Source organism: Panthera onca, chromosome B3, assembly GCF_046562875.1.
Source record: "Panthera onca isolate mPanOnc1 chromosome B3, mPanOnc1 haplotype 2, whole genome shotgun sequence".
Taxonomy (NCBI): domain Eukaryota; kingdom Metazoa; phylum Chordata; class Mammalia; order Carnivora; family Felidae; genus Panthera; species Panthera onca.
Window position 1 is genome coordinate 93,016,998 of NC_138344.1, and position 20,608 is coordinate 93,037,605.

General features: G+C 36.3%; 1 protein-coding gene across 4 annotated transcripts in view; it reads left to right on the forward strand.

Annotated features, from left to right (window-relative positions):
- Positions 1 to 20,608, forward strand: part of FANCM (FA complementation group M) — a 71,366-nt gene that overhangs the window by 20,117 nt on the left and 30,641 nt on the right. For 3 of the 4 annotated variants that reach the window (XM_081795924.1, XM_060619615.3, XM_060619614.3), the window contains exons 8-11: positions 193 to 279; positions 3,961 to 4,145; positions 14,987 to 15,193; positions 16,636 to 16,849. In XM_081795924.1, coding sequence (XP_081652050.1) covers positions 193 to 279; positions 3,961 to 4,145; positions 14,987 to 15,193; positions 16,636 to 16,849 — 693 coding nt within the window. The remainder of the gene's footprint in view (positions 1 to 192; positions 280 to 3,960; positions 4,146 to 14,986; positions 15,194 to 16,635; positions 16,850 to 20,608) is intronic. The other variant, XM_081795923.1, reaches the window with a different exon arrangement.

A 20,608-nucleotide genomic window follows, 5' to 3' on the forward strand; every position in this document is an offset into this window, starting at 1 on the left:
TTTCAGAATGAAATTATAATAAAAATTCAAAGTTTATTTTATAGTAGGGCTTATGTGCTACCCAGATGCTACTTAGTATTTAAATGAACAGAAAAAAAGTAAGATTTAACAAATCTATTTTGAAAAGGATAATTAAAATACATTAATTGAATATAGAAAATATAGAATGATTTTTTGGTTTTTGTTTTACAGGAGATAAAGATAAAAATTTTGTCTATAGTCATCCAAAGTTAAAGAAATTAGAAGAAGTTGTAGTTGAACATTTCAAGTCATGGAATAGTAAGTCATGTTTAGTAGCTTCAAGGCAAGACAAAGTTACTGAAAGAGCTAAAACTCTGACTTTATGGGGAAGATGGGCTTTTAATTACCCTGGATAATAAATGTAAAAAAGAAGATTTCGAGAAGTTTTGGGAGGGTGGGACAAGGGACATGGTGGGAATGTTAAGAATAAGGTATTATATGAAAAAGAAAAGTCAATCTGGGGCAATAGAAGGCAAGCAGACAGTAAAACAATATATAATAGTGGGGAGAAGTAAGGCAGGTAAGGAAATAGTCGTGGAGGAGTGCTGTTTTATATAGAGTGTTAGAGAAAGCCTATCTCTAGGGTGATGTTTGAGTCATTACCTGACGGAAGTAAGGTAGTAAGCCTTGTGTATTTCTGGGGGATGATCCTATCAGGCAGAGAGAATAGTAGATTCAAAGTCCCTGAATCAATAGGGTATATGGTATGATTGAGGATCAGTAAACAAACCAATGTGCTGGAGTAGTGTAAGAGTGGTATAGGCCTGGTGCCTGGGTGGCTCAGTTGATTGAGCATCTGACTTCAGCTCAGGTCATGATCTCACGGTTGGTGAGTTCAAGCCCTGCATTTTGGTGTCAGCGCAGAGCTTGCTTTGGATCCTCTGTGCCCCCTCTCTCTCTGCCCCTCCCCTGTTCATGTTCTCTCTCTCTCTCTCTCTCAAAAATAAAGAAACATTAAGGAAAACAAAAGAGTGGTATAGGCAAAGATTGGAGAGGTAGCTTATAGGCCAAGTCAAGGCTTTGGTTTTTATTTTACAAATGTTTGTGCTTTGTGAAACTGTTAGAGGGACCTTTAGAGCAGGAGAGTGATGTGTTCTGACTTACATTTTATTTATGTATTTAATTTTAAAGACATTCTTTTTTAATGTTTATTTTGAGAGAAAGCACACAAGTGTGAGAGGGGCAGAGAGAGAGGGACAGAGGTTTCATAGCAGGCTCCACGCTGACAGCAGGGAACCTGATGTCGGGCTTGAACTCACGAACACAAGATCATGACCTGAGCCGAAGTCTGATACTTATTTGACTGAGCCATCCAGGTGCCTCTAATTTTTTTTTTTTTTTTTTTAATATTTATGTATTAGAGTGAGAGACAGAGCATGAGTGCGGGATGGCAGAGAGAGGGAGACACAGAATCTAAAGCAGGCTTCAGGCTCTGAGCTGTCAGCACAGAGCCTGACACGGGGCTCGAACTCACGAACTGCAAGATCATGACCTGAGCTGAAGTCAGATGCTTAACCAGCTGAGCCACCCAGACACCCCTGACTTACATTTTTAAAAGATCACTGTGGTAGCTTTTGCAGAGTGTAAACATTAGCATCTTAGGAGACTATCGTCATGTTTTAGAAGATGCCAGATGATGGTGGCTGGTGCCAAGATGGTAGTAGTGGAGGTGCTGAGTGGTTATCGATTCTACATATACTTTGAATTTGGAGCCAACAGTATTTGCTGGTAGATTGGACATAGGATATAAGAAAAATAAAAGGAATCCTTTGTGTGTGTGTGTGTGTGTGTAATTGTATGAACAAAAAAAATTAGGAACAGCATACAGAAGAAAGAACATGCACTTTTAGATGGTTTTGAGATATGTAGGTAGAGATATGTAAGTACTGACTAAGTGAAACAGGATCTCAGAAGAATGATCTGGGCTATTTTTATAGAATATGTATATTCTCTACATATATATGAATAGATTTTGGAGTCTTCAGCATAAAGGTAATATTTAAAGTTTCAGAAATGGTTATCATCACATTACCGGGAATACAGTTTAGAGACCAGAGAAGGCCTAGAATGTAGTCCTTTTAAAGTTGGGGGGGATGTCTGGCTGGCTCAGTTGGTGGATCATGTGACTCTTGATCTCAGGGTAGTGAGTTTGAGCCCCATGTTGGGTGTAGAGATTACTTAAAGATAAAATCCTAAAAAAAAAAAAATCAGAGCAAAAAACCACCACAAAGGAGGTTAAGAAAGAAACTGAACAAGTGAATGGCAGAGAAGCTGAGGGAAGAGACTATTTCAGTGAGAAGTAGTGGACTGTGTTAGATGCTGCTGAGAGGTTGGTAAAATGAACTAAAAAGTGACCATTGGGGGCGCCTGGGTGGCTCAGTCAGTTAAACATCTGACTTTGGTTCAGGTCATGATCTCATGGCTTGTGGGTTCAAGCTCCGCGTCGGGCTCTGTGCTGATAGCTCTGAGCCTGGTGCTTGCTTTGCATTCTGTGTCTCCCTCTCTCTCTGCCCCTCCCCCGCTCACACTCTGTCTCTCTCTTAAGATAAATAAAGGTAATAAATTAAAAAAAAAGTGGCCATTGAATTTGGCAATATGTAAGTTATTGATGTCTTTTGTAGAGGGTCTTCAGTGGAATGAAGGTAGAACTTTGGCTGCATAGCCTGTTGAAGCTGATAGGGTTTGCATTGAGAGTAGCAGTTGGTCAGAAGTTGGTCAGATGTAGAGGCTTGATGCTATGGTAATTCAAAGAAGGTTTATCTAGAATAATTTTCTTTGCAACAGCTGTTGCTTTTTCCTTAGGTATTGTGAATTAACTTTATATATATTAAATCATTTAATTCTTAGAGTTTTTATGAAGACTAAATGAGTTAATATATAAAATGCTTAGTGTATGGCACACACATAAAGATTAACATAAATCCTAAGAAAGAAAAGGATTGTCAAAGTCCTAAGCAAGCTTAAAAGTAAATAACAAAAAAACCTCATACAACATTCAATTATTAACCAGTTACTTTGTGCAAGTCTATGTACTTTATATTCAATTCATTTTAGATATGAAGAAATTAAAGCTTAAAAAGATGAACTGTCACGGTTTCAGATAACCCAGAAAATTAAGTGGCCCACCCTCAAAGATCATGTAATTATTCTGTGTATTCTACTACCTCCCAAGCACAGAGATACTGGGATCAGCTTTGTGATTGACTATAGGGTATATTCTATAGTTAGACTTGGAGAATTAAAAAAAAATTTTTTTTTAACATTTATTTATTTTAGGGAGAGACCACAAACAGGGGAAAGGCAGAGAGAGAAAGAGGGACAGAGGATCCAAATTGGGCTCTGCACTGACAGCAGAGAGCCCGATGCAGGGCTTGAACTCACAAACTGTGAGATCCTAACCTGAGCCCAAGTCAGACATCTAACAGACTGAGCCCCCAGATGCCCCTAACCTTGGAGAATTTACAAGTATCTTAGATTCAGGGACAGAATGCTATGGCCTGGATTAAGGAAGTACCTTTAGTGAACAAAAAGAAAAGGAAATATTTATGAAATCAGTGGGAGCTCTACAATTCTGTGATTCTGACTTAGAAAGTAAAGGCGAATAACAGGCATCATGCATGAATTGAAGTACTGGTTAAAAGGGATTCAGGTAATGTTTATTTGATTTGTTTAGGATTTTTATTTGATTTGTTTAGGATTATTATGACAGCCAATGATTTGTTTAGGATTATTATGATAGCCAATGAGAGGTAGGGAGCCAAGAACATTAAAATTACTAGAGAAGGTAGGAGGAAACCAGCAAAGGTTTAAGACATCTTAAATTACTTTTTTGAAAGAATTATCATTCATTAGTATATAGTTTCAGGGTTGTCTTTTGAAATACTTTTTGTATATTGCTTTTAAAAAAAATTGTAATGAGAGTGTTTTTTTGTTACGTAGCTCAAAATGCCTCTGAAAAGAAATGTGGTGAGACCAGAGTTATGATCTTCTCTTCATTTCGAGATAGTGTTCAAGAAATTGCGGAAATGCTTTTAAAGCATCAGCCAGTTATTAGAGTGATGACTTTCGTTGGCCACGCCTCAGGGAAAAGCATGAAAGGGTTTACCCAGAAGGAACAACTGGAGGTAATTACTTTTGGAGGTGATGAATATTAAAATAATATTGATTAGCTTGTATTTATGCCTCTTTTGTTTTAATTTGTTGGTTAGCTACTTTGTTTTTAAGTTTATTTATTTTAAGAGAGAGACGGAGAGGGAGTGCATGTGAATTGGGGAGAGAGAATCCCAAGCAGGCTCCACGCTGTCCGTGCAGAACCCAGCACAGAGCTCGATCCCATGAACTGTGAGATCATGACCTGAGCCGAAATCAAGAGTTGGGCACTCAACCGACTGAGCCACCCAGGCACCCCTCAATCAGCTACTTCTTAAAGATAATTTTATAGTAAACATGTAAATAAACAGAGGCATATTTTGAAAGATCAGAAAAGTGTTTTTTGTGATTTTGAGACTTTATTCAAGTAAGGTAATGTGTAGTGGTTAAGCAGAAAGGCTCTGAAATCATATTACCGAGGTTGGAATCCTGGCCCTACCACTTAGTTCCTCTACTTCTTGTGCTGCAGTTTTCCTTACCTGTAAACATAGTTGATAGAGTTGTCGCAAGCATTAAGTGAAATCATACTGTAGAGCCTTCAGTAAATGTTTACTATTTATTTATTTTAAGTCACTTTAGTTATATATTCTGAACAAATAATGAGCTTATTTCTTTTTTCTGTTATTTAAAAATCTTTTTTTTCCCTTAGATTTTATTTTTAAGAAATCCCTACACCCAAGTGTGGGGCTTAAACTCACAACCCTGAGATCAGGAGTCACACGTTGCACTGACTGAGCCAGCCAGGCACCCCAAAGATGCATTTTTTTAAAAATTTTTTCTTTTTTTTTATTAAAAAAAATTTTTTAATGTTTATTATTTTTGAGAGAGAGAGAGAGAGAGCGAGCAAGCAGAGAAGGGGCAGAGAGAGAGGAAGACACAGAATCGGAAGCAGGCTTCAGACTCTGAGCTGTCAGCACACAGCCTGACACGGGAATCGAACTCACAGACTGTGAGATTATGACCTGAGCTGAAGTCTGCCGTTAACTGACTGAGCCACCTGGGAGCCCCAATTTTTATTTATTTAAGTGATTTCTACACCCAATATGGGGCTCAACTCACAACCCCCAGATCAAATGTCACATGCTCAACAGACTGAGCCAGTCAGGTGCCCTATTATTTAAAAATCTTAATTTAAAAATACAGTCAGATGAAACCATTTATGCTCTGAATAAGAGGTCATAAGTTTTCTAAGTGCTATGTATGTATTTTTGGGATGTTTTAGACTATTGATTTTTATAAATTGTATACAGGTTTCTGTAGATTAACTATAGGTCTTCATTTGAGTAGTCATTGACAATTAGGTGTGTCTTTAATGTCTAATTAATTTTGACAGATCTTTTCTTCAGTTTGTAAACATTAGTTACAAGAGGAATACTATTCTTTAAATACTTTTTATACCAGTCCTCACTGCACTCCGCAGAGTTTGTTTAAGCTGACTGGATCTGTGGGGACAGTCTAAGAGGTTTCCCTGAATCTGAAACAGAATAACTTTACCTTTCTCAAGTCTGATTATATGTATTTTAAAAGATTCAGATATCTAGCAGGTTATTATTACTACTCTTACATTTATATATGAATGAAAAATGAAGTAGCTTTTTGTCTAAGGAGTTAAGCATTTTGAAATACTGATAGTACCAACCTAATCTCTGGCCAGTTTTATTATTACCTAAAATCATTATTTCCTGAGTTTGTCCGTTACCATAAGAAACCTTATTGATTTTATATTAGCTTTGTCCTTTCCTCACTTAGGTCAGTAATATTTTTATATAGGCTAGAGTAGCAACCCTTTTTCTTATTCCTGCAATAATTGCTTTCCTGCAGTTGTATTCTAAAATAAGCTTTTGTGCAAATAGTTTTAAGTAAATTTTTTCATTTCTTTAAAAACAGGAGATAAAGTGAGAGAGGAAGTAGGAGACCAGATCCTTTAGGACTTTTTAGGTCATTTCCATTTTTTTTAAGTTAAAAAAAATTTTTTTTAATGTTTTTATTTATTTTTGAGAGAGAGAGAGACAAAGAGTGAGAGGGGGTGGGGCACAGAGAGAGGGAGACATAGAACCCGAAGCAGGCTCCAGGTTCCAAGCTGTCAGCACAGAGCCTGATGTGGGGCCCAAACTCATGAACCGTGAGATCATGACCTGAGCTGAAGTCGGATGCTTAACCAACTGAGCCACCCAGGCACCCCAATTTTGTTTTAAGTTTTTATTTGAATTTCAGTTAATTAACATACAGTATAATATTAGTTTCAGATGTATGATACAGTGAGTCACACTTCCATACAACAAATGGAGCTCATCACATAAGTGTACTCCTTAATCCCCATCACTTATTTTAGCCATTTTCCTACCCACCTCCCCTCTGATAACCGTCAGTTTGTTCTGTTTCCAGGTTTGTCTCCCTCTCTCTTCTTTCTTTTCCTTTGCTCATTTGTTTTGTTTTTTAAATTCCATATGAGTGAAATCATATGTGATTTGTCTTTCTTTGACTGACTTATTTTACTTAGCATAATACTGTCTAGCTCCATCCATTTCACTGCAAATGGCAAGATTTCATTCTCTTTTATGGCTGAGTAATATTCCATTTTATACATATATACATACACACACACACACACACACACACACACACACACACTATATCTTCTTTATCCATTCATTAGTCGATAGATAGATACTTGGGCTGTTTCCATAATTTGACTACTTTAAATAATGCTGCAATAAACATAGGGATGATATATCCCTTGGAATTAGTATATTTGTCTTCTTTGGGTAAATACCTAGCAGTGCAATTGCTCGATCATATGGTAGTTCTATTTTTAACTTTTTGAGGAATCTCCATACGGTTTTCCAGAGTGACTGCACCAGTTTGCATTCCCACCACCAGCATAAGAGTGTTCCCCTGTCTCCACATCCTTGTCAACACCTGCTGTCTCTTGTGTTGTTCAGTTCAGCCATTCTGACTAGTGTGAGGTGATCTCTCATTATAGTTTTGATTTGTATTTCCTTGATAGTGATGTTGAGCATCTTTTCATGTATCTGTTAGCCATCTGGATGTCTTCTTTGGAAGAATGTTAATTTATGTCCATTTTTAAATTGGATTCTTTCTCTGTTGGGTGTTGAGTTTTTTTTAAAAATATTTTTTAATGTTTATTAATTTTTGAGAGAGAGAGAGAGAGAGAGAGAGAGAGAGACAGAGTGTGAGAAGGGGAGGGGCAGAGAGAGAGGGAGACACAGAATCCAAAGCAGGCTCCAGGCTCTGAGCTGTCAGCACAGAGTCCCATGTGGGGCTCGAACCCACGAACTGTGAGATCATGACCTGAGCTGAAGTTGGATGCTTAACCGACTGAGCCACCCAGGCACCCTGGGTGTTGAGTTTTATAAATTCTTTAGATATTTTGGATACTAACCTTTTCTCGGCTATGTCATTTGCAAATGTCTTCTTCCATTCCATAGGTTGCCTTTTAGTTTTATTGATTGTTTCCCTCATTGTGCACAAGTTTTTTATTTTGATGTAGTCCCAGTAGTTTATCTTTGCTTTTGTTTCCCTTCCCTCAGGATAAGTTGCTACAGCTGATGTCAAGAGGTTACTACCTTTATTCTACTCTAGAATTTTGATGGTTTCAAGTCTCACATTTAGGTCTTCAATCCATTTTGAATTTATTTTTTTGTATGGTGTAAAAAAAGTGGTCCAGTTTCATTCTTCTGTACGTTGCTGTCAAGTTTTCCCAACACCATTAATTTGAAGAGACTGTCTTTTCCCATTGGATATTCTTTCTTGCTTTGTAGAAGATTAATTGACCATACAGTTGTGGATCCATTTTCAGATTTTCTATTCTGTTCTGTTGATCTATGTGTCTATTTTTGTGCCACTACCATATTATTTTGATCACTATAGCTTTGTAATGTAACTTGAAGTCCAGAATTGTGATGCCTCCAGCTTTACGTTTCTTTTTTAAGGTTGCTTTGGCTATTTGGGGTCTTTTGGAGTTCCATACAAATATTGGGATTGTTCTAGCTCTGTGAAAAATGCTGGTGGTATTTTGAAAGAGATTGATTAAATGTGTAAATTGCTTTGGGTAGTATAGACAGTTTAACAATATTTGTTCTGCCAATCCATGAGCATGGAATGTTTTTCCATTTCTTTGTATCATCAGTTTCTTTCATCAGTGTTTTATAATTTTCAGAGTACAGGTCTTTCACCTCTTTGTTTCGGTTTATCCCTATGTATCTTATGGTTTTTGCTGCAGTTGTAAATGGGATCGATTCCATAATTTCTCTTTGGGCTACTTCATTATTGGTGTATAGAAATGCAACAGATTTCTGTACATTGATTTTTTTTATTTAAAAAAAAATTTTTTTTTTTTAACATTTATTTATTTTTGAGACAGAGAGCATGAACAGGGGAGGGTCAGAGAAAGAGGGAGACACAGAATCTGAAACAGGCTTCAGGCTCTCAGCTGTCAGCACAGAGCCCGATGCGAGGCTCGAACCCATGGACTGTGAGATCATGACCTGAGCCGAAGTCGCATGCTTAACTGACTGAGCCACCCAGGGGCCCCTGTACATTGATTTTTGTATGCTGCAACTTTACTGAATTTATCAGTTGTAGCAGTTTTTGGTGGAGTCTTTGGGTTTTCTGCATACAGTATCATGTTATTTGCAAATAGTGAATGTTTGACTTCTTCCTTGCTGATTTGGATGCCTTTTATTTCTTTGTGTTGTCTGATTGGTATAGCTAGACTTCCAGTACTATGTTAAATAACACAGGTGAGAATAGATATCCTTCTCTTGTTTCTGAACATAGAGAAAAGCTCTTACTTTTTCCCCATTGAGGATGATACTAGCTGTGGGTTTTGCATCTATGGCCTTTATTATGTTGTGGTATATTCCCTGTAAACTTACCTTGTTGAGGGTTTTTATCATGAATGGATGTTGTACTTTTTCAAATGTCTTCTCTGCATCTATTGAAAAGATCATATGGTTCTTATCCTTTCTTTTATTACTGTGGTGCATTACATTGATTGATTTGCAAATGTTGAACCACCCTTGGAGCCTAGGAATAAATCCCACTTGATGATTCTTTTAATGTATTTTTTTATTTGGTTTGCTGGTATTTTGTTGAGAATTTTTGCATTCATGTTCATCAGGGATATTGGCCTATAGTTCTCTTTTTTAGTGCTGTCTTTTTCTGCTTTTGGTGTCAGGGTAATGCTGGCCTCATAGAATGAATTGGGAAGTTTTCCTTCCTTTTCTGGTTTTTTTTTTTTTTTTTTTTGGAGTAGTTTGAGAAGAATAGGTTTTAACTCTCCTTTTTAAAAAAAATTTTTTTTAATGTTTTATTTATTTTTGAGAGAGAGAGAGGGAGGGAGGGAGAGGCAGAAAGAGAGGGAGACACAGAATCTGAAGCAGGCTCCTGGCTCTTAGCTGTCAGCAGAGAGCCTGATGCGGGGCTTGAACTCGTGAACTATGAGATCATGACCTGAACCGACGTTGGGAGCTTAACCACCTGAGCCACCCAGGCGCCCCGGTATTAACTCTTCTTTAAATGTTTGGTAGAATTTGCCTGTGAAGCCATCTGGCCCTGGAGTTTTGTGTCTTGGGAGATTTTTGAATACTGATTCAGTTTCTTTGCTGCATATCAGTCTGTTCAAGTTTTCTATTTCTTCCTGTTTCCATTTGGTGGTTAATATGTTCCTAGGAATTTATCCATTTCTTCCCGGTTGTCTTATAATTGTACTTTTGTGGTGTTCTTATTTCTCCTCTATGATTTGCGATTTTTTAAAATTTGGGCCCTCTTTTCTTTTTGATAAATCTGGCTAGAGTTTTATCAACTTTATTGATTTTTTTTTTTTTTTTTTTTCCCCAAAGAACCAGCTCCTGGTTTCATTGACCCATTCTATTGTTTTGTTTTTGTTTCTTTTTTTAGTTTCCGTATCATTTATTTCTGCTCTAATATTTATTATTTCCTTCCTTCTCCTGACTTTAGGCTTCCTTTTTTTTTTTTTTTTTTTTTCTTTTTCTAGTCACTTTCGGTATAAGGTTAGGTTGTTTGAGATTTTTCTTGCTTCCTGAAGTTGGCCTGTATTGCTGTATACTTCCCTCTTATGGCCACTTTTGCTGCATCCTAAAGATTTTCGACTGTTTAATTTTCATTTGTTTTACTGTATTTTGTTTTTATTTCTTTGATTTCTTGGTTGACCCATTCATGTTTTTAGTAGGATGTTCTTTAACCTCTATGTATTTGTGGTCTTTCTAAATTTTTCATGTGGTTGACTTTTAGTTTCATAACATTGTGGTCAGATAAGATACATGGTATGCTCTCAATCTTTGTGAATTTCTTGGGGCCTGTTTTGTGATCTAATATGTGATCTTTTCTGGAGAATATTCCATGTGCACTTGAAAAGAATGGGTATTCTGATATAGGATGGAATGTTCTGAATATATTTGTTAAGTCCATCTGGTCCAGTGTGTCATTCAAAGCCACTGTTTGCTTATTTATTGTCAATTTAGATGCTCTGTGCAGTGGTGTAAGTGGAGTGTATCCATTTCAGTAACTTTGGCTTTTACTGTGAGGGAGATGGGAAAAGAAGAAGCCCTTTTAGAGAGTTTGAAATAGGCGAGGGTTACAGCCTGGTTTATATTTTAAAAGAATCACACTGGTTGCTATCTTCAGAATAAAGTATAGGGTACTAAGGGTAGAAACAGGAAACCCAATTGGAAGACTTATTATGATACCAAGCTAAAGATGATGGTAGCTTAGACTATAGTGGTAGCATGGAAGGTTGTGAGAACTGGTTGGATTCTGGATATATTTTAAGGTCAAGCTGATGGGATTTATTGACAAATTAAAGTGGAGTGTGAGATTGAGGAGGGTGAAGGGTGACTCCAATGATGATTCCAGGAATTTGGCTTGAGCAACTGAAAAGAGCTGCTATTAACGAAGATGGATAAGACTGTAGGAAGAGCAAGTTTTGGAGAGAAATATCAGTAACTTGGTTCTGGATGAGTTAACTTTGACATACCTATGAGATTAGTGTTTTTTGGAGTATCAAAGTTGATGGAGGACTAGTTTATTTCCTCTTAGTATGTCACAGATACAGTTGAATAAAAATGAATTACTAAAAAAATAAAATTAATGAAAACAATATTCATGGCCAGATTTTTTATTATTAAAGCCAACAAACATAGTATTACTCTGTCAAATTTCTAAACACCTGAACCTCAACAGTAATAAACAGTTCACGAACTACACTTTGAGTTGCATTGTTTTAAATGTCAAATAGAGATGTTGAATAAACAGTTGAATATATGAATCTTAAGTTCATGAGTTCACAGGTTTGTGGAAATATATATTTGGGAATCATCATCATCATATACGTGAGACTGGATGAAATTACCAAGTGATGGAATAGAGATAGACAAGATGTCCAAAGACTGAGCCAAGGGTTTCATTGTTATTAGTATAGGCAGTGATTATGATTTCCTTGGGAATAAGAGTAAGTAGCTAGTAATAGTAGAAAAACCAGGAGAGTGTGATACCTGTGGGCCAAATGAGCAGGAGGAACTGTTTAAGTGCTGCTAGTCGCAGACCTACTGCTAGTAGGTCATGAGATGAAAAATGGGAATTGACCTTTGGATTAAGAGATCAGAAGGCAGGTGACCTTGAAAAGGACAGTTTCATTGGAATTGTGGGGACAAGACTGATTGAGGTATTTTCAAGAGAGAACAGGAAGAGGAGACCTAGAGATAGCAAGTATACAAGTCTTTCAAGAATTTTTGCTGTAAAGGAGAGCAGAGATGGAAGTATTGTTCCTTTGAAATTAGGAGATCTAACAATATGCTTGTATACTGATAGGAATGATCAACTGAGAAAGAAAAATTGTTAATAGAGCAGAGACAAGAGTATAGCTAGTATGATCTTTGAGTAGATGAGGAAACCGATGGGATCTAGTATACAAAACTATAGGAGCTGATCTCAGTTAAAAACGCAGTTTATCCAAAACAGCAGGAGGGAAGGTGAACTATTTAGGCACAGATACAGGTGAGTAAGTAGACGTGACAGTGATATCCTGTGGGAGGTCTTTTTTGATTGCTCAATTTTTGTCCTGTCATCAGCCAAGAATGAGGATGGGAGGAAATGTTGGATGGAAGTTTGATCAAAGAGGAGAGAAGAGGATATAGTTTTCTAGAAGAATGGGGAAAGTGAATGGATTAGGGAATATGAAATGATTTTCAGATAGCACTAAAGGCCCTCTCAAGTGAGGGATTATGAGTTTAAAGTGAAACCAATAAGAATGGTTGGTATTTTCTTCCATTCACCTATGTGGGTACAGGCTTAGATTTGGTTGGAAAGTGGGATATATTCAGTGGTGGAGTTTAGTCAGAGGACTATGATAGGAGAGTGGAGTGAGGGTAAAGTGTAAGCAATGAAAAAATGATAGGATCAGTGGATTACAAATCCTGGTAGAATTTGTTTAATTAATCACATATCCCTTTCTATGATTGATTATTTTTCAAAGTCCCGGCAAATTAGTCAGTGTTAGGCAAATAATTTTTTTTTTTTTCAACGTTTTTTATTTATTTTTGGGACAGAGAGAGAGCATGAACGGGGGAGGGGCAGAGAGAGAGGGAGACACAGAATCGGAAACAGGCTCCAGGCTCCGAGCCATCAGCCCAGAGCCTGACGCGGGGCTCGAACTCACAGACCGCGAGATCGTGACCTGGCTGAAGTCGGACGCTTAACCGACTGCGCCACCCAGGCGCCCCAGTGTTAGGCAAATAAATAATAGTTTCATTTATACATGTTACCTAAAAAGTATGTCAACTATCTTTTATTCATCTGTTAACTATTTATATTAAAGAATTATTTTTCTTTTACATTTCTAAGACTGTGACCCATTTTTTGGTGGGGGGGGGAGCAAAGAGGACATGTGTTTTAAGTTATATACAGGTAATATTAGGTTAGTCTTTCCTTGGCTTAATGTGATTCCAGATTCCAAAGAGAAATGATTAATCTTAACTTTTAATCATGATCACTGGTTATCCCTGTACTCTGAGGTTTCTCATATTCAAAGAAAACTCTCTTACTAAGCTACTGGAAAAGTTTACAAGAGGATTTAATATAAGTTTAAATTTATAATCATGCTTTTGAGGTTGTTGTTGTCAATAATAGAGCTAGTTTAAGGATAGGTGCTCAGTTGGTTGAAGTCCTGAGTCTTGATTTCGGCTCAGGTCATGATCCCAGGATTGTGGAATGGAGCCCTGTGTTGGGTATTCTGATATTTTAATAGGCATTTATAGAGGCTTTACTCAAGTGCATGACTGATTTCTCTGGAATACTATCATTCTACTTTTGTTTCTATTCTTTATCTATCTGTTGAATATTATCTTATTACTACCTCTGTCTGCCACATACAAAACTGCAACTTTGGTGTTATGTGGAGAAACTGAGGCTCAGAGCAGTTCAGAATAAGTTTTTAAGGCTCAAGGAAGTTTTTCAAAATGTTTCGTTGACTTTTTATTAATTCTTAGGCTACTGCAGTTTTATTAAAGTGATAGAAATCTTGGTATAGAAGAGGAAAAATAATTATTCCTTTTTGGCTGTTAGTTGAGCCCCCAGTAATAAAAGGCAGCTTAACAAGAGAAAAACAAATAAGTTTATTAACATATATATCTTATGTTATACATGGGAGATACTCAGGGAAAATCAGTAACTCCCTAAGGTGGCTTAGAATTCAGACTTAAATACCATCTTTAAAAAATTTTTTTTTTTTTAATGTTCGTTTATTTTTGAAAGAGAGAGAGAGGGTGCAAGTGCAAGTGGGGACGGGGTGGCAGAGAGAGAGGGAGACACAGAATCCAAAGCAGGCTTCGGGCTCTGAGCTGTCAGCACAGAGCCCGACACTGGCTCCAACCCATGAACCAGGAGATCATGACCTGAGTGGAAGTCAGATGCTCAACCGACTGAGCCACCCAGCTGCCCCTTAAATACCATCTTAAAAGAGAAAGGAGAGGAGGGACATAGGCTCCTAAGTAGAAATTAATTGATTTTTAGGAAAGATGAATGGGCCCTTAGAAGAAAAATGGGAGGTGTGATAATTTGTAATCAAGTTTGTCTAAGTGCAGGAATAACTTTTAGTTGCCTCTCCTTGTGATGAGTCAGTTTTTTCTGGTTGATGAAAATCTCAGGGGAGGGGATTTATGACAGTTGAGTTCCTTTTGGAGAATCTGTTTTTGGACAGATAAGGGGAGAGGAAGCCTTTCCCTGCTTTTGCTGTTTTTCAAGTGTCTACAGTTCAATATTGTCAATAGGTCAAAGCAACATATTTCGGGGCAGTATGTCCTAGACTCCCACAGTCATATTTTGGGGTGGCGTATTCTGCTACCCTTCATTAGAATGGCAGTATAAAAGGTAAGATAGGAGTTTTAGGAGTAATAAAAGTTTTTACTTTAGATACACCAAAAAATAAATATAAGTCTAGGATATGATTAAGCAGCAGTAATTGCTCTGGGCCATTTACCTGCCCATGGCTCTTTTAGTGATGCTAAATAATATCAGGGATTTCTTATTTATGTGTAAATGATTAGCAAACACTTTTGCCATCACAACCGTTATGTAACCAAAGCATTAGGACTGCTCTTTGCATTTTACCACAATCTGTTTTGGTTTATATTGCCATTTTGCCACTTCTTATTCCATGGTATTCTGGATTCTGATTTATAATCCAATTTCACCATTTTGGGGTGAGTGGAAAAGTATGTTTTGACCTACAAGTCTCTTATGTTTGTATCTGGTTATTTTTAAATCATTCTTATTTTAGGTTGTGAAACAGTTTCGTAGTGGTGGTTATAATACATTGGTTTCTACTTGTGTTGGTGAAGAAGGTTTGGATATAGGAGAAGTTGATCTTATAATATGTTTTGATGCCCAGAAGAGCCCAATTCGTCTTATACAACGAATGGGTAGAACTGGCCGCAAACGTCAAGGCAGAATTGTTGTTATCCTTGCTGAAGGACGAGAAGAACGTGTAAGTAGACTTTCAGAAACGAGATTTGATACTTGAAATTTGAGAAATAAAGCCTAAGACAAATATCAATCTGTTAACATTCAAAGTGGAAACAATCTGTAGGAAATTGTGGTTGATTTTTCCCCCCCACTTTGTAGTAGATTCTGACTATTTATTTTCTTGTAATTGGGAGAATTCTTAACTGGATTCAGTCTCTAATTTTTATCCATATTGAAGAAACACATTTTTTGTACTTCAGTACCAACTTAGAGACACCAAAAAAAAAAAAATCACTATTTTTGTATTATTTTGTTTTACTATTTCCCTGTGCTTCTAAGGCTTGTTTTTTATTTTTAGTTTTTTCTTTTAAAGTGATAAGAGACTTGAATTACATCACTCAAGATTATAGTAAAGTATGAATGTATCTTGCTATAATGTTGAGTAACTTTTGTAACTCAATGGGATTATTTCCTTGGCCCAATATGTCGTTTCATATAGATTTTTCGTTAATTATAGTAGTTTTAAAAAAGTGATTTAAAATGTTTAATAGACCCTTTAAAATTCATCCTGAAAAATGAATTTCTCCCCAGATACTTTTCATGTGATTATAGCATGTTATGTAACATTCTTTTGATCTATAAAATGATCTCAATAAATGAAATATCTGGCAGCTTATAAAATCTGTGTACTATCAATAAATGGATTAGGTTATAATTATGTTACCTCAGGCAAACCACTTAACTTCTGTGTTCAGTTGTTAGTTTTCTTATCTGTAAACTAGTCATAATTGCCCATGTTTAATGAGCACTTGCTCTCCTGGACACTCTTCTAAGTGCTTCAGATACATTTTCTCATTTAAATGATATACAGTGTACAGTAAAGAAAGTTGAGGTGTAGAAAGATGAAGTAACAAGCTGGAATAAGGGAATAGTATTTTTAAAAAAAGCAATTTACACTTACATATAAATATTCGCCTTATTCAAAAATGGCAAGATCCTAAATAATAGATTTCCTTTTTGCAATATAGTTATGAAGGTAGGCTTTTACAATACTAGATTTTGAACTGATTTTTTGAAAAATTTTTTTAATGTTTATTTATTTTTGACAGAGAGAGAGAGAGAGAGCACAAGCATGAGTGGGGGAGGGGCAGAGAGAGAGGGAGACACAGAATCCAAAGCAGGCTCCAGGCTCTGAGCTGTCAGCACAGAGCCTGACACGGGGCTTGAACTCACAGACTGCGAAATCATGACCTGAGCCAAAGTCGGACGCTCAACCGACTGAGCCACCCAGGCGCCCCTGAACTGATTTTCAAGAGTTAATTGAACTGGCCTCAAATTCAAGATAGATATTCTCAGTATTTAAGTGGATCAGAGTTTAATTTACTGTTTATAACAAATCCAAACTTCTTGTCATGGCTAGATGATTATTATAGAAATAATGTAATTTGACATTTGTCTTTGCAGACTTATAATCAAAGTCAGTGCAACAAAAGAAGTATTTATAAAGCTATTTCAGGTAACAAGCAAGTTCTTCATTTTTACCAAGGAAGTCCACGAATGGTGCCTGATGGAATCAATCCAGAATTACATAAAATGTTCATCACATGTGGTGTCTATGAACCAGAGAAGCCTTCTCGGAACTTGCAGCGGAAGTCCTCTATCTTTTCCTATAAGAATGGTGAGTAAAAAACTTTGCATTTGAACCATGCATTTTTTCCCCCTGTTGTTAGTTAACAGGCCATATGTTGATATATTTTCTTTTTGAGAAACTCAGTGTATATTTTAGGATGTTATGAGTGTTGAAGAGGATAAGAGATTATTCACGTGACAAAGGGAAGGAGACAGTGACAGAATAGTGATAGAAACTCAGTGTTGGGAAGATTAAAAATGACCTATCAACTCAGAGAATCATCTTTACAAAATATAGAAAAGGAAGGAAACAGTTTTATTATTGAATAGAGATTGAATCAGATTTTAGTGTGCATTCATAGACAATCCACTAAGGTAATACAAAACAGAAATTCTACCCTATACATCCCTTCAGGTAGTTACAATTGTTTACATACATATTCTCAAGATTAATTGTAATTTATCCTCACATAAGAGGATAGCACCTTTTTCTATATATTCTTTCATAGTTCATCTTCAATTCACCTGGTAATTAAGGTAGCCATTTGTGGTAGCTTTAGTGCCTTTATTCAAAGAAATAAGACTTCTTTTATCTGTGCAAATAGATAGTGAAGGGAATGGTGCCTAGGGCTAAACTTCCCTGGTAACTAGGAGAGAGAGTCACTATCTTCCTTGATGTTTCAGAGAGAGTTCCTACATCCTTAGGGAAACCTCTATGGTTGAAATGCTAACTAGAGGCTTGCTCAGACTTTACAGAGATTCACATAAAATACCAAAGAGTTAAAAGATTTATAAACATTAGGGATCTCTGGAATTATTTTAAGAAAAGGAAGGGGAAGGGGGGCTCCTGACTGGCTTAGTGGGTAGAGCACCTGACTCTACATCTTAGGGTTGTGAGTTCAAGCTCCACATTGGGCAAGGAACCTATTTAAAAAAAGAAAGTTAAAAAAATAAATAAAAGATAAGGAAGGGAAATGGTTTCTTTCCCTTTCTGCAAAAGAGATTTTTTTTTTTTTTATTTTTAAATTTACTCTTATATGAGATAGTGGCCAAGTTAGACCAAGTTCCTGGTGATACTGAGTCAGTGAGAAACAAATACTTTGGTGCCAGGGAGCATATCTAGTAATGAGAGTTGGTAGTTTAAGAACTGCAGAGATTTTGGTGATATCAAGAAAATATCTTGAAATGTTAACACTATGAAGAAGAGAAACTGAAAATTTTTTGTTTTAAATTTTGCTTAATCTTTAACTAGAGCTTTTAAAGAATCATAAAATCATATAGTTATATTTTAACATTTGGAAGGAACCTTGGGGATCATCTGGTTAAATTACCTATCAAGATAGGAGGTATTTCTGCAGCTATTTTTAAAAAATATTTTAAGAAGGAGGTCATATTAGCTTTAGGCACTATGTTATATAGCAGATCTATAAAATGTATTCATCTTATACAACTGGAAATTTAGATGTTTTGAGCAAGAACTCCCAATTTTTCCCTCCACCCAGCCCCTGGCAACACCATTCTGTTCTCTGATTGTGTTATTTTAGATAATATTATATCGATAGTCTAATCATGCGGTACCTGTGCTTCGGTGATTGGCTTATTTCCCTTACCATAATTTCCTATAGGTTCATTCATGTTGTAGCAAATGGTAGGATTTTTTTTTTTTTTTTGAGGGTTGTACAGGGGCAGAGGGAGAGAATCTTAAGCTCCACACCCAGCTCGGAGCCCAATATGGGGCTTGATCTCATGATCATGAGATTATGACCTGAGCCGAAATCAGGAGTTGGATACTTAACTGACTGAGCCACCCAGGTGCCCCAGTTAGGATTTCTTTTTTAAGGTTAAATAATATTCCATTGTTTGTACATACCACATTTTCTCCATTCATCTGTCAGTGGACATTTGGATTGCTTACATCTCTTACATATAGTGAATACTGCTACAGTGTACATGGGGTGCATGTATCTCTTTGATTTCAGTTCTTTTGAGTATGTACCCAGAAGTGGAATTGCTGGATCCTATGGTAGTTCTATTTTTAATTTTTTGAGGAACCTCCATGCTGTTTTCTCTAACAGCTGTACCACTCTATGACGCCACCAACAGTATACTGGGATTCAAATTTCTCCATATCCTCACCAACACTTGTTATGTTTCAACTTTCTGATTGTAGCCCTCCTAACAGCTGGGAGATGATGTTTCTTTGTGGTTTTGATCTGCATTCAGTATTCTTGTTAAATGCATATTCAGTCTCAGCTTGAATATCTTTTAATCTAGAAATTCTATTTCTTTATAAAGGTTCTTCCCTATGTAGAAGCCCTATACAGAAGAAGTTTCTTTCATATGTTGAAAAATGTCTTTGTACCTTCTTCTCATTGATTTAGTGTTATTTCTAGATACAAGGAATGGTTTTGATCCTTTGTGTACTTAAGTAGCAGTTCTTTATATATTTGAAGACGATACCTCTCAAATTTAACTGTCAGTTCCACTGATTTTCATACCATGAAGTTTCAAGATCCTTTCCCCCCTAGTCCGTTGCTTTGGATTCACTTTATTAATGTTCTTTCCATTAATTCAGAGCTGTTAACCAGTGTTATTGCTAATTATTAGTAACAGCTAATAATCAGCTGTTATTGGATATGCTTATTAAACCTCAGACAGATCTACTTAATAGGAATATACCTGTCATTCACAATACTTTGCCAGACCTTTGGCTAAAGAAAAAAGATAGTATGTATAGTTGATCCATGAACAACACTGGTCTAACTGTAGTTTTTTTTAGTAAATATAGCTCAGTACTATAAATGTATTTTCTCTTATGGTTTTCTTAATATTTTTCTACATTTATTATAAGAATATAGTAAATAATACATAAAACATAGAAAGCATATATGTTAATCGACTATTTATGTTATTAGTAAGGCTTCCAAACAACAGTAGGCTATTAGTAGTTAAGTTTTAGGGGAGCCAAAAGTTAAGTGCCCGTTTTTAGCTGGGGCATAACCTAACCCCTGAATTATTTAGGAGTCAATGGTATTTTGGATTCTTTTGAATTTATTTAACTAATAATAGCATCAAAACTTGATTAACTTGGCATTAATTATTCTCAGTGATAATTGTATTTTTGTAAATGTTAAAATAAACCATATGTTTAATAATTGGCTCTAAAATGTAACTAGACATGGATGACAAATTTCTTTTGTAAAATTCTAGAACCTTTTTTTTAGAACCTATTTTTAAAAATATTAGCTCATGTTCATGTTTCTATGCTTTTTTTCCCCATTCTCCCTGATTTTTCTTTTTAAAAAAAAATTTTTTTTTTAATGTTTATTTATTTCTGAGACAGAGCATGAGTGGGGGAGGGGTAGAGAGCGAGGGAGACACAGAATCAGAAGCAGGCTCCAGGCTCTGAGCTGTCAGCACAGAGCCAGATGCGGGCTCGAACTCACAAATTGTGAGATCATGACCTGAGCCGAAGTCGGACGCTCAACCGACTGAACCACCCAGGTGCCCCTTCCTGATTTTTCAAGTGTCACTGATTCATCTTGCTAAGATTGTATGTATAAATGTAATCTTCTGTATATTAGTATATAATTCATCTGGGCTTAGAGATCTGAACTTATTTAAAGTGACTAAAAGATAGGAATGCCTTCCAATTTTAAGAGTCTGAGAGCCTCAAATTGTTAGATCTCAAAGGGACCTGAAAATTTAAACCTGTTATTTAACAAAAGCTTTTTTTTTTTTTTTAAAGTTTATAATTTGTTTATTTTGAGAGAGAGAGAAAGCATGAGTTGGGGAGGGGCAGAGAAAG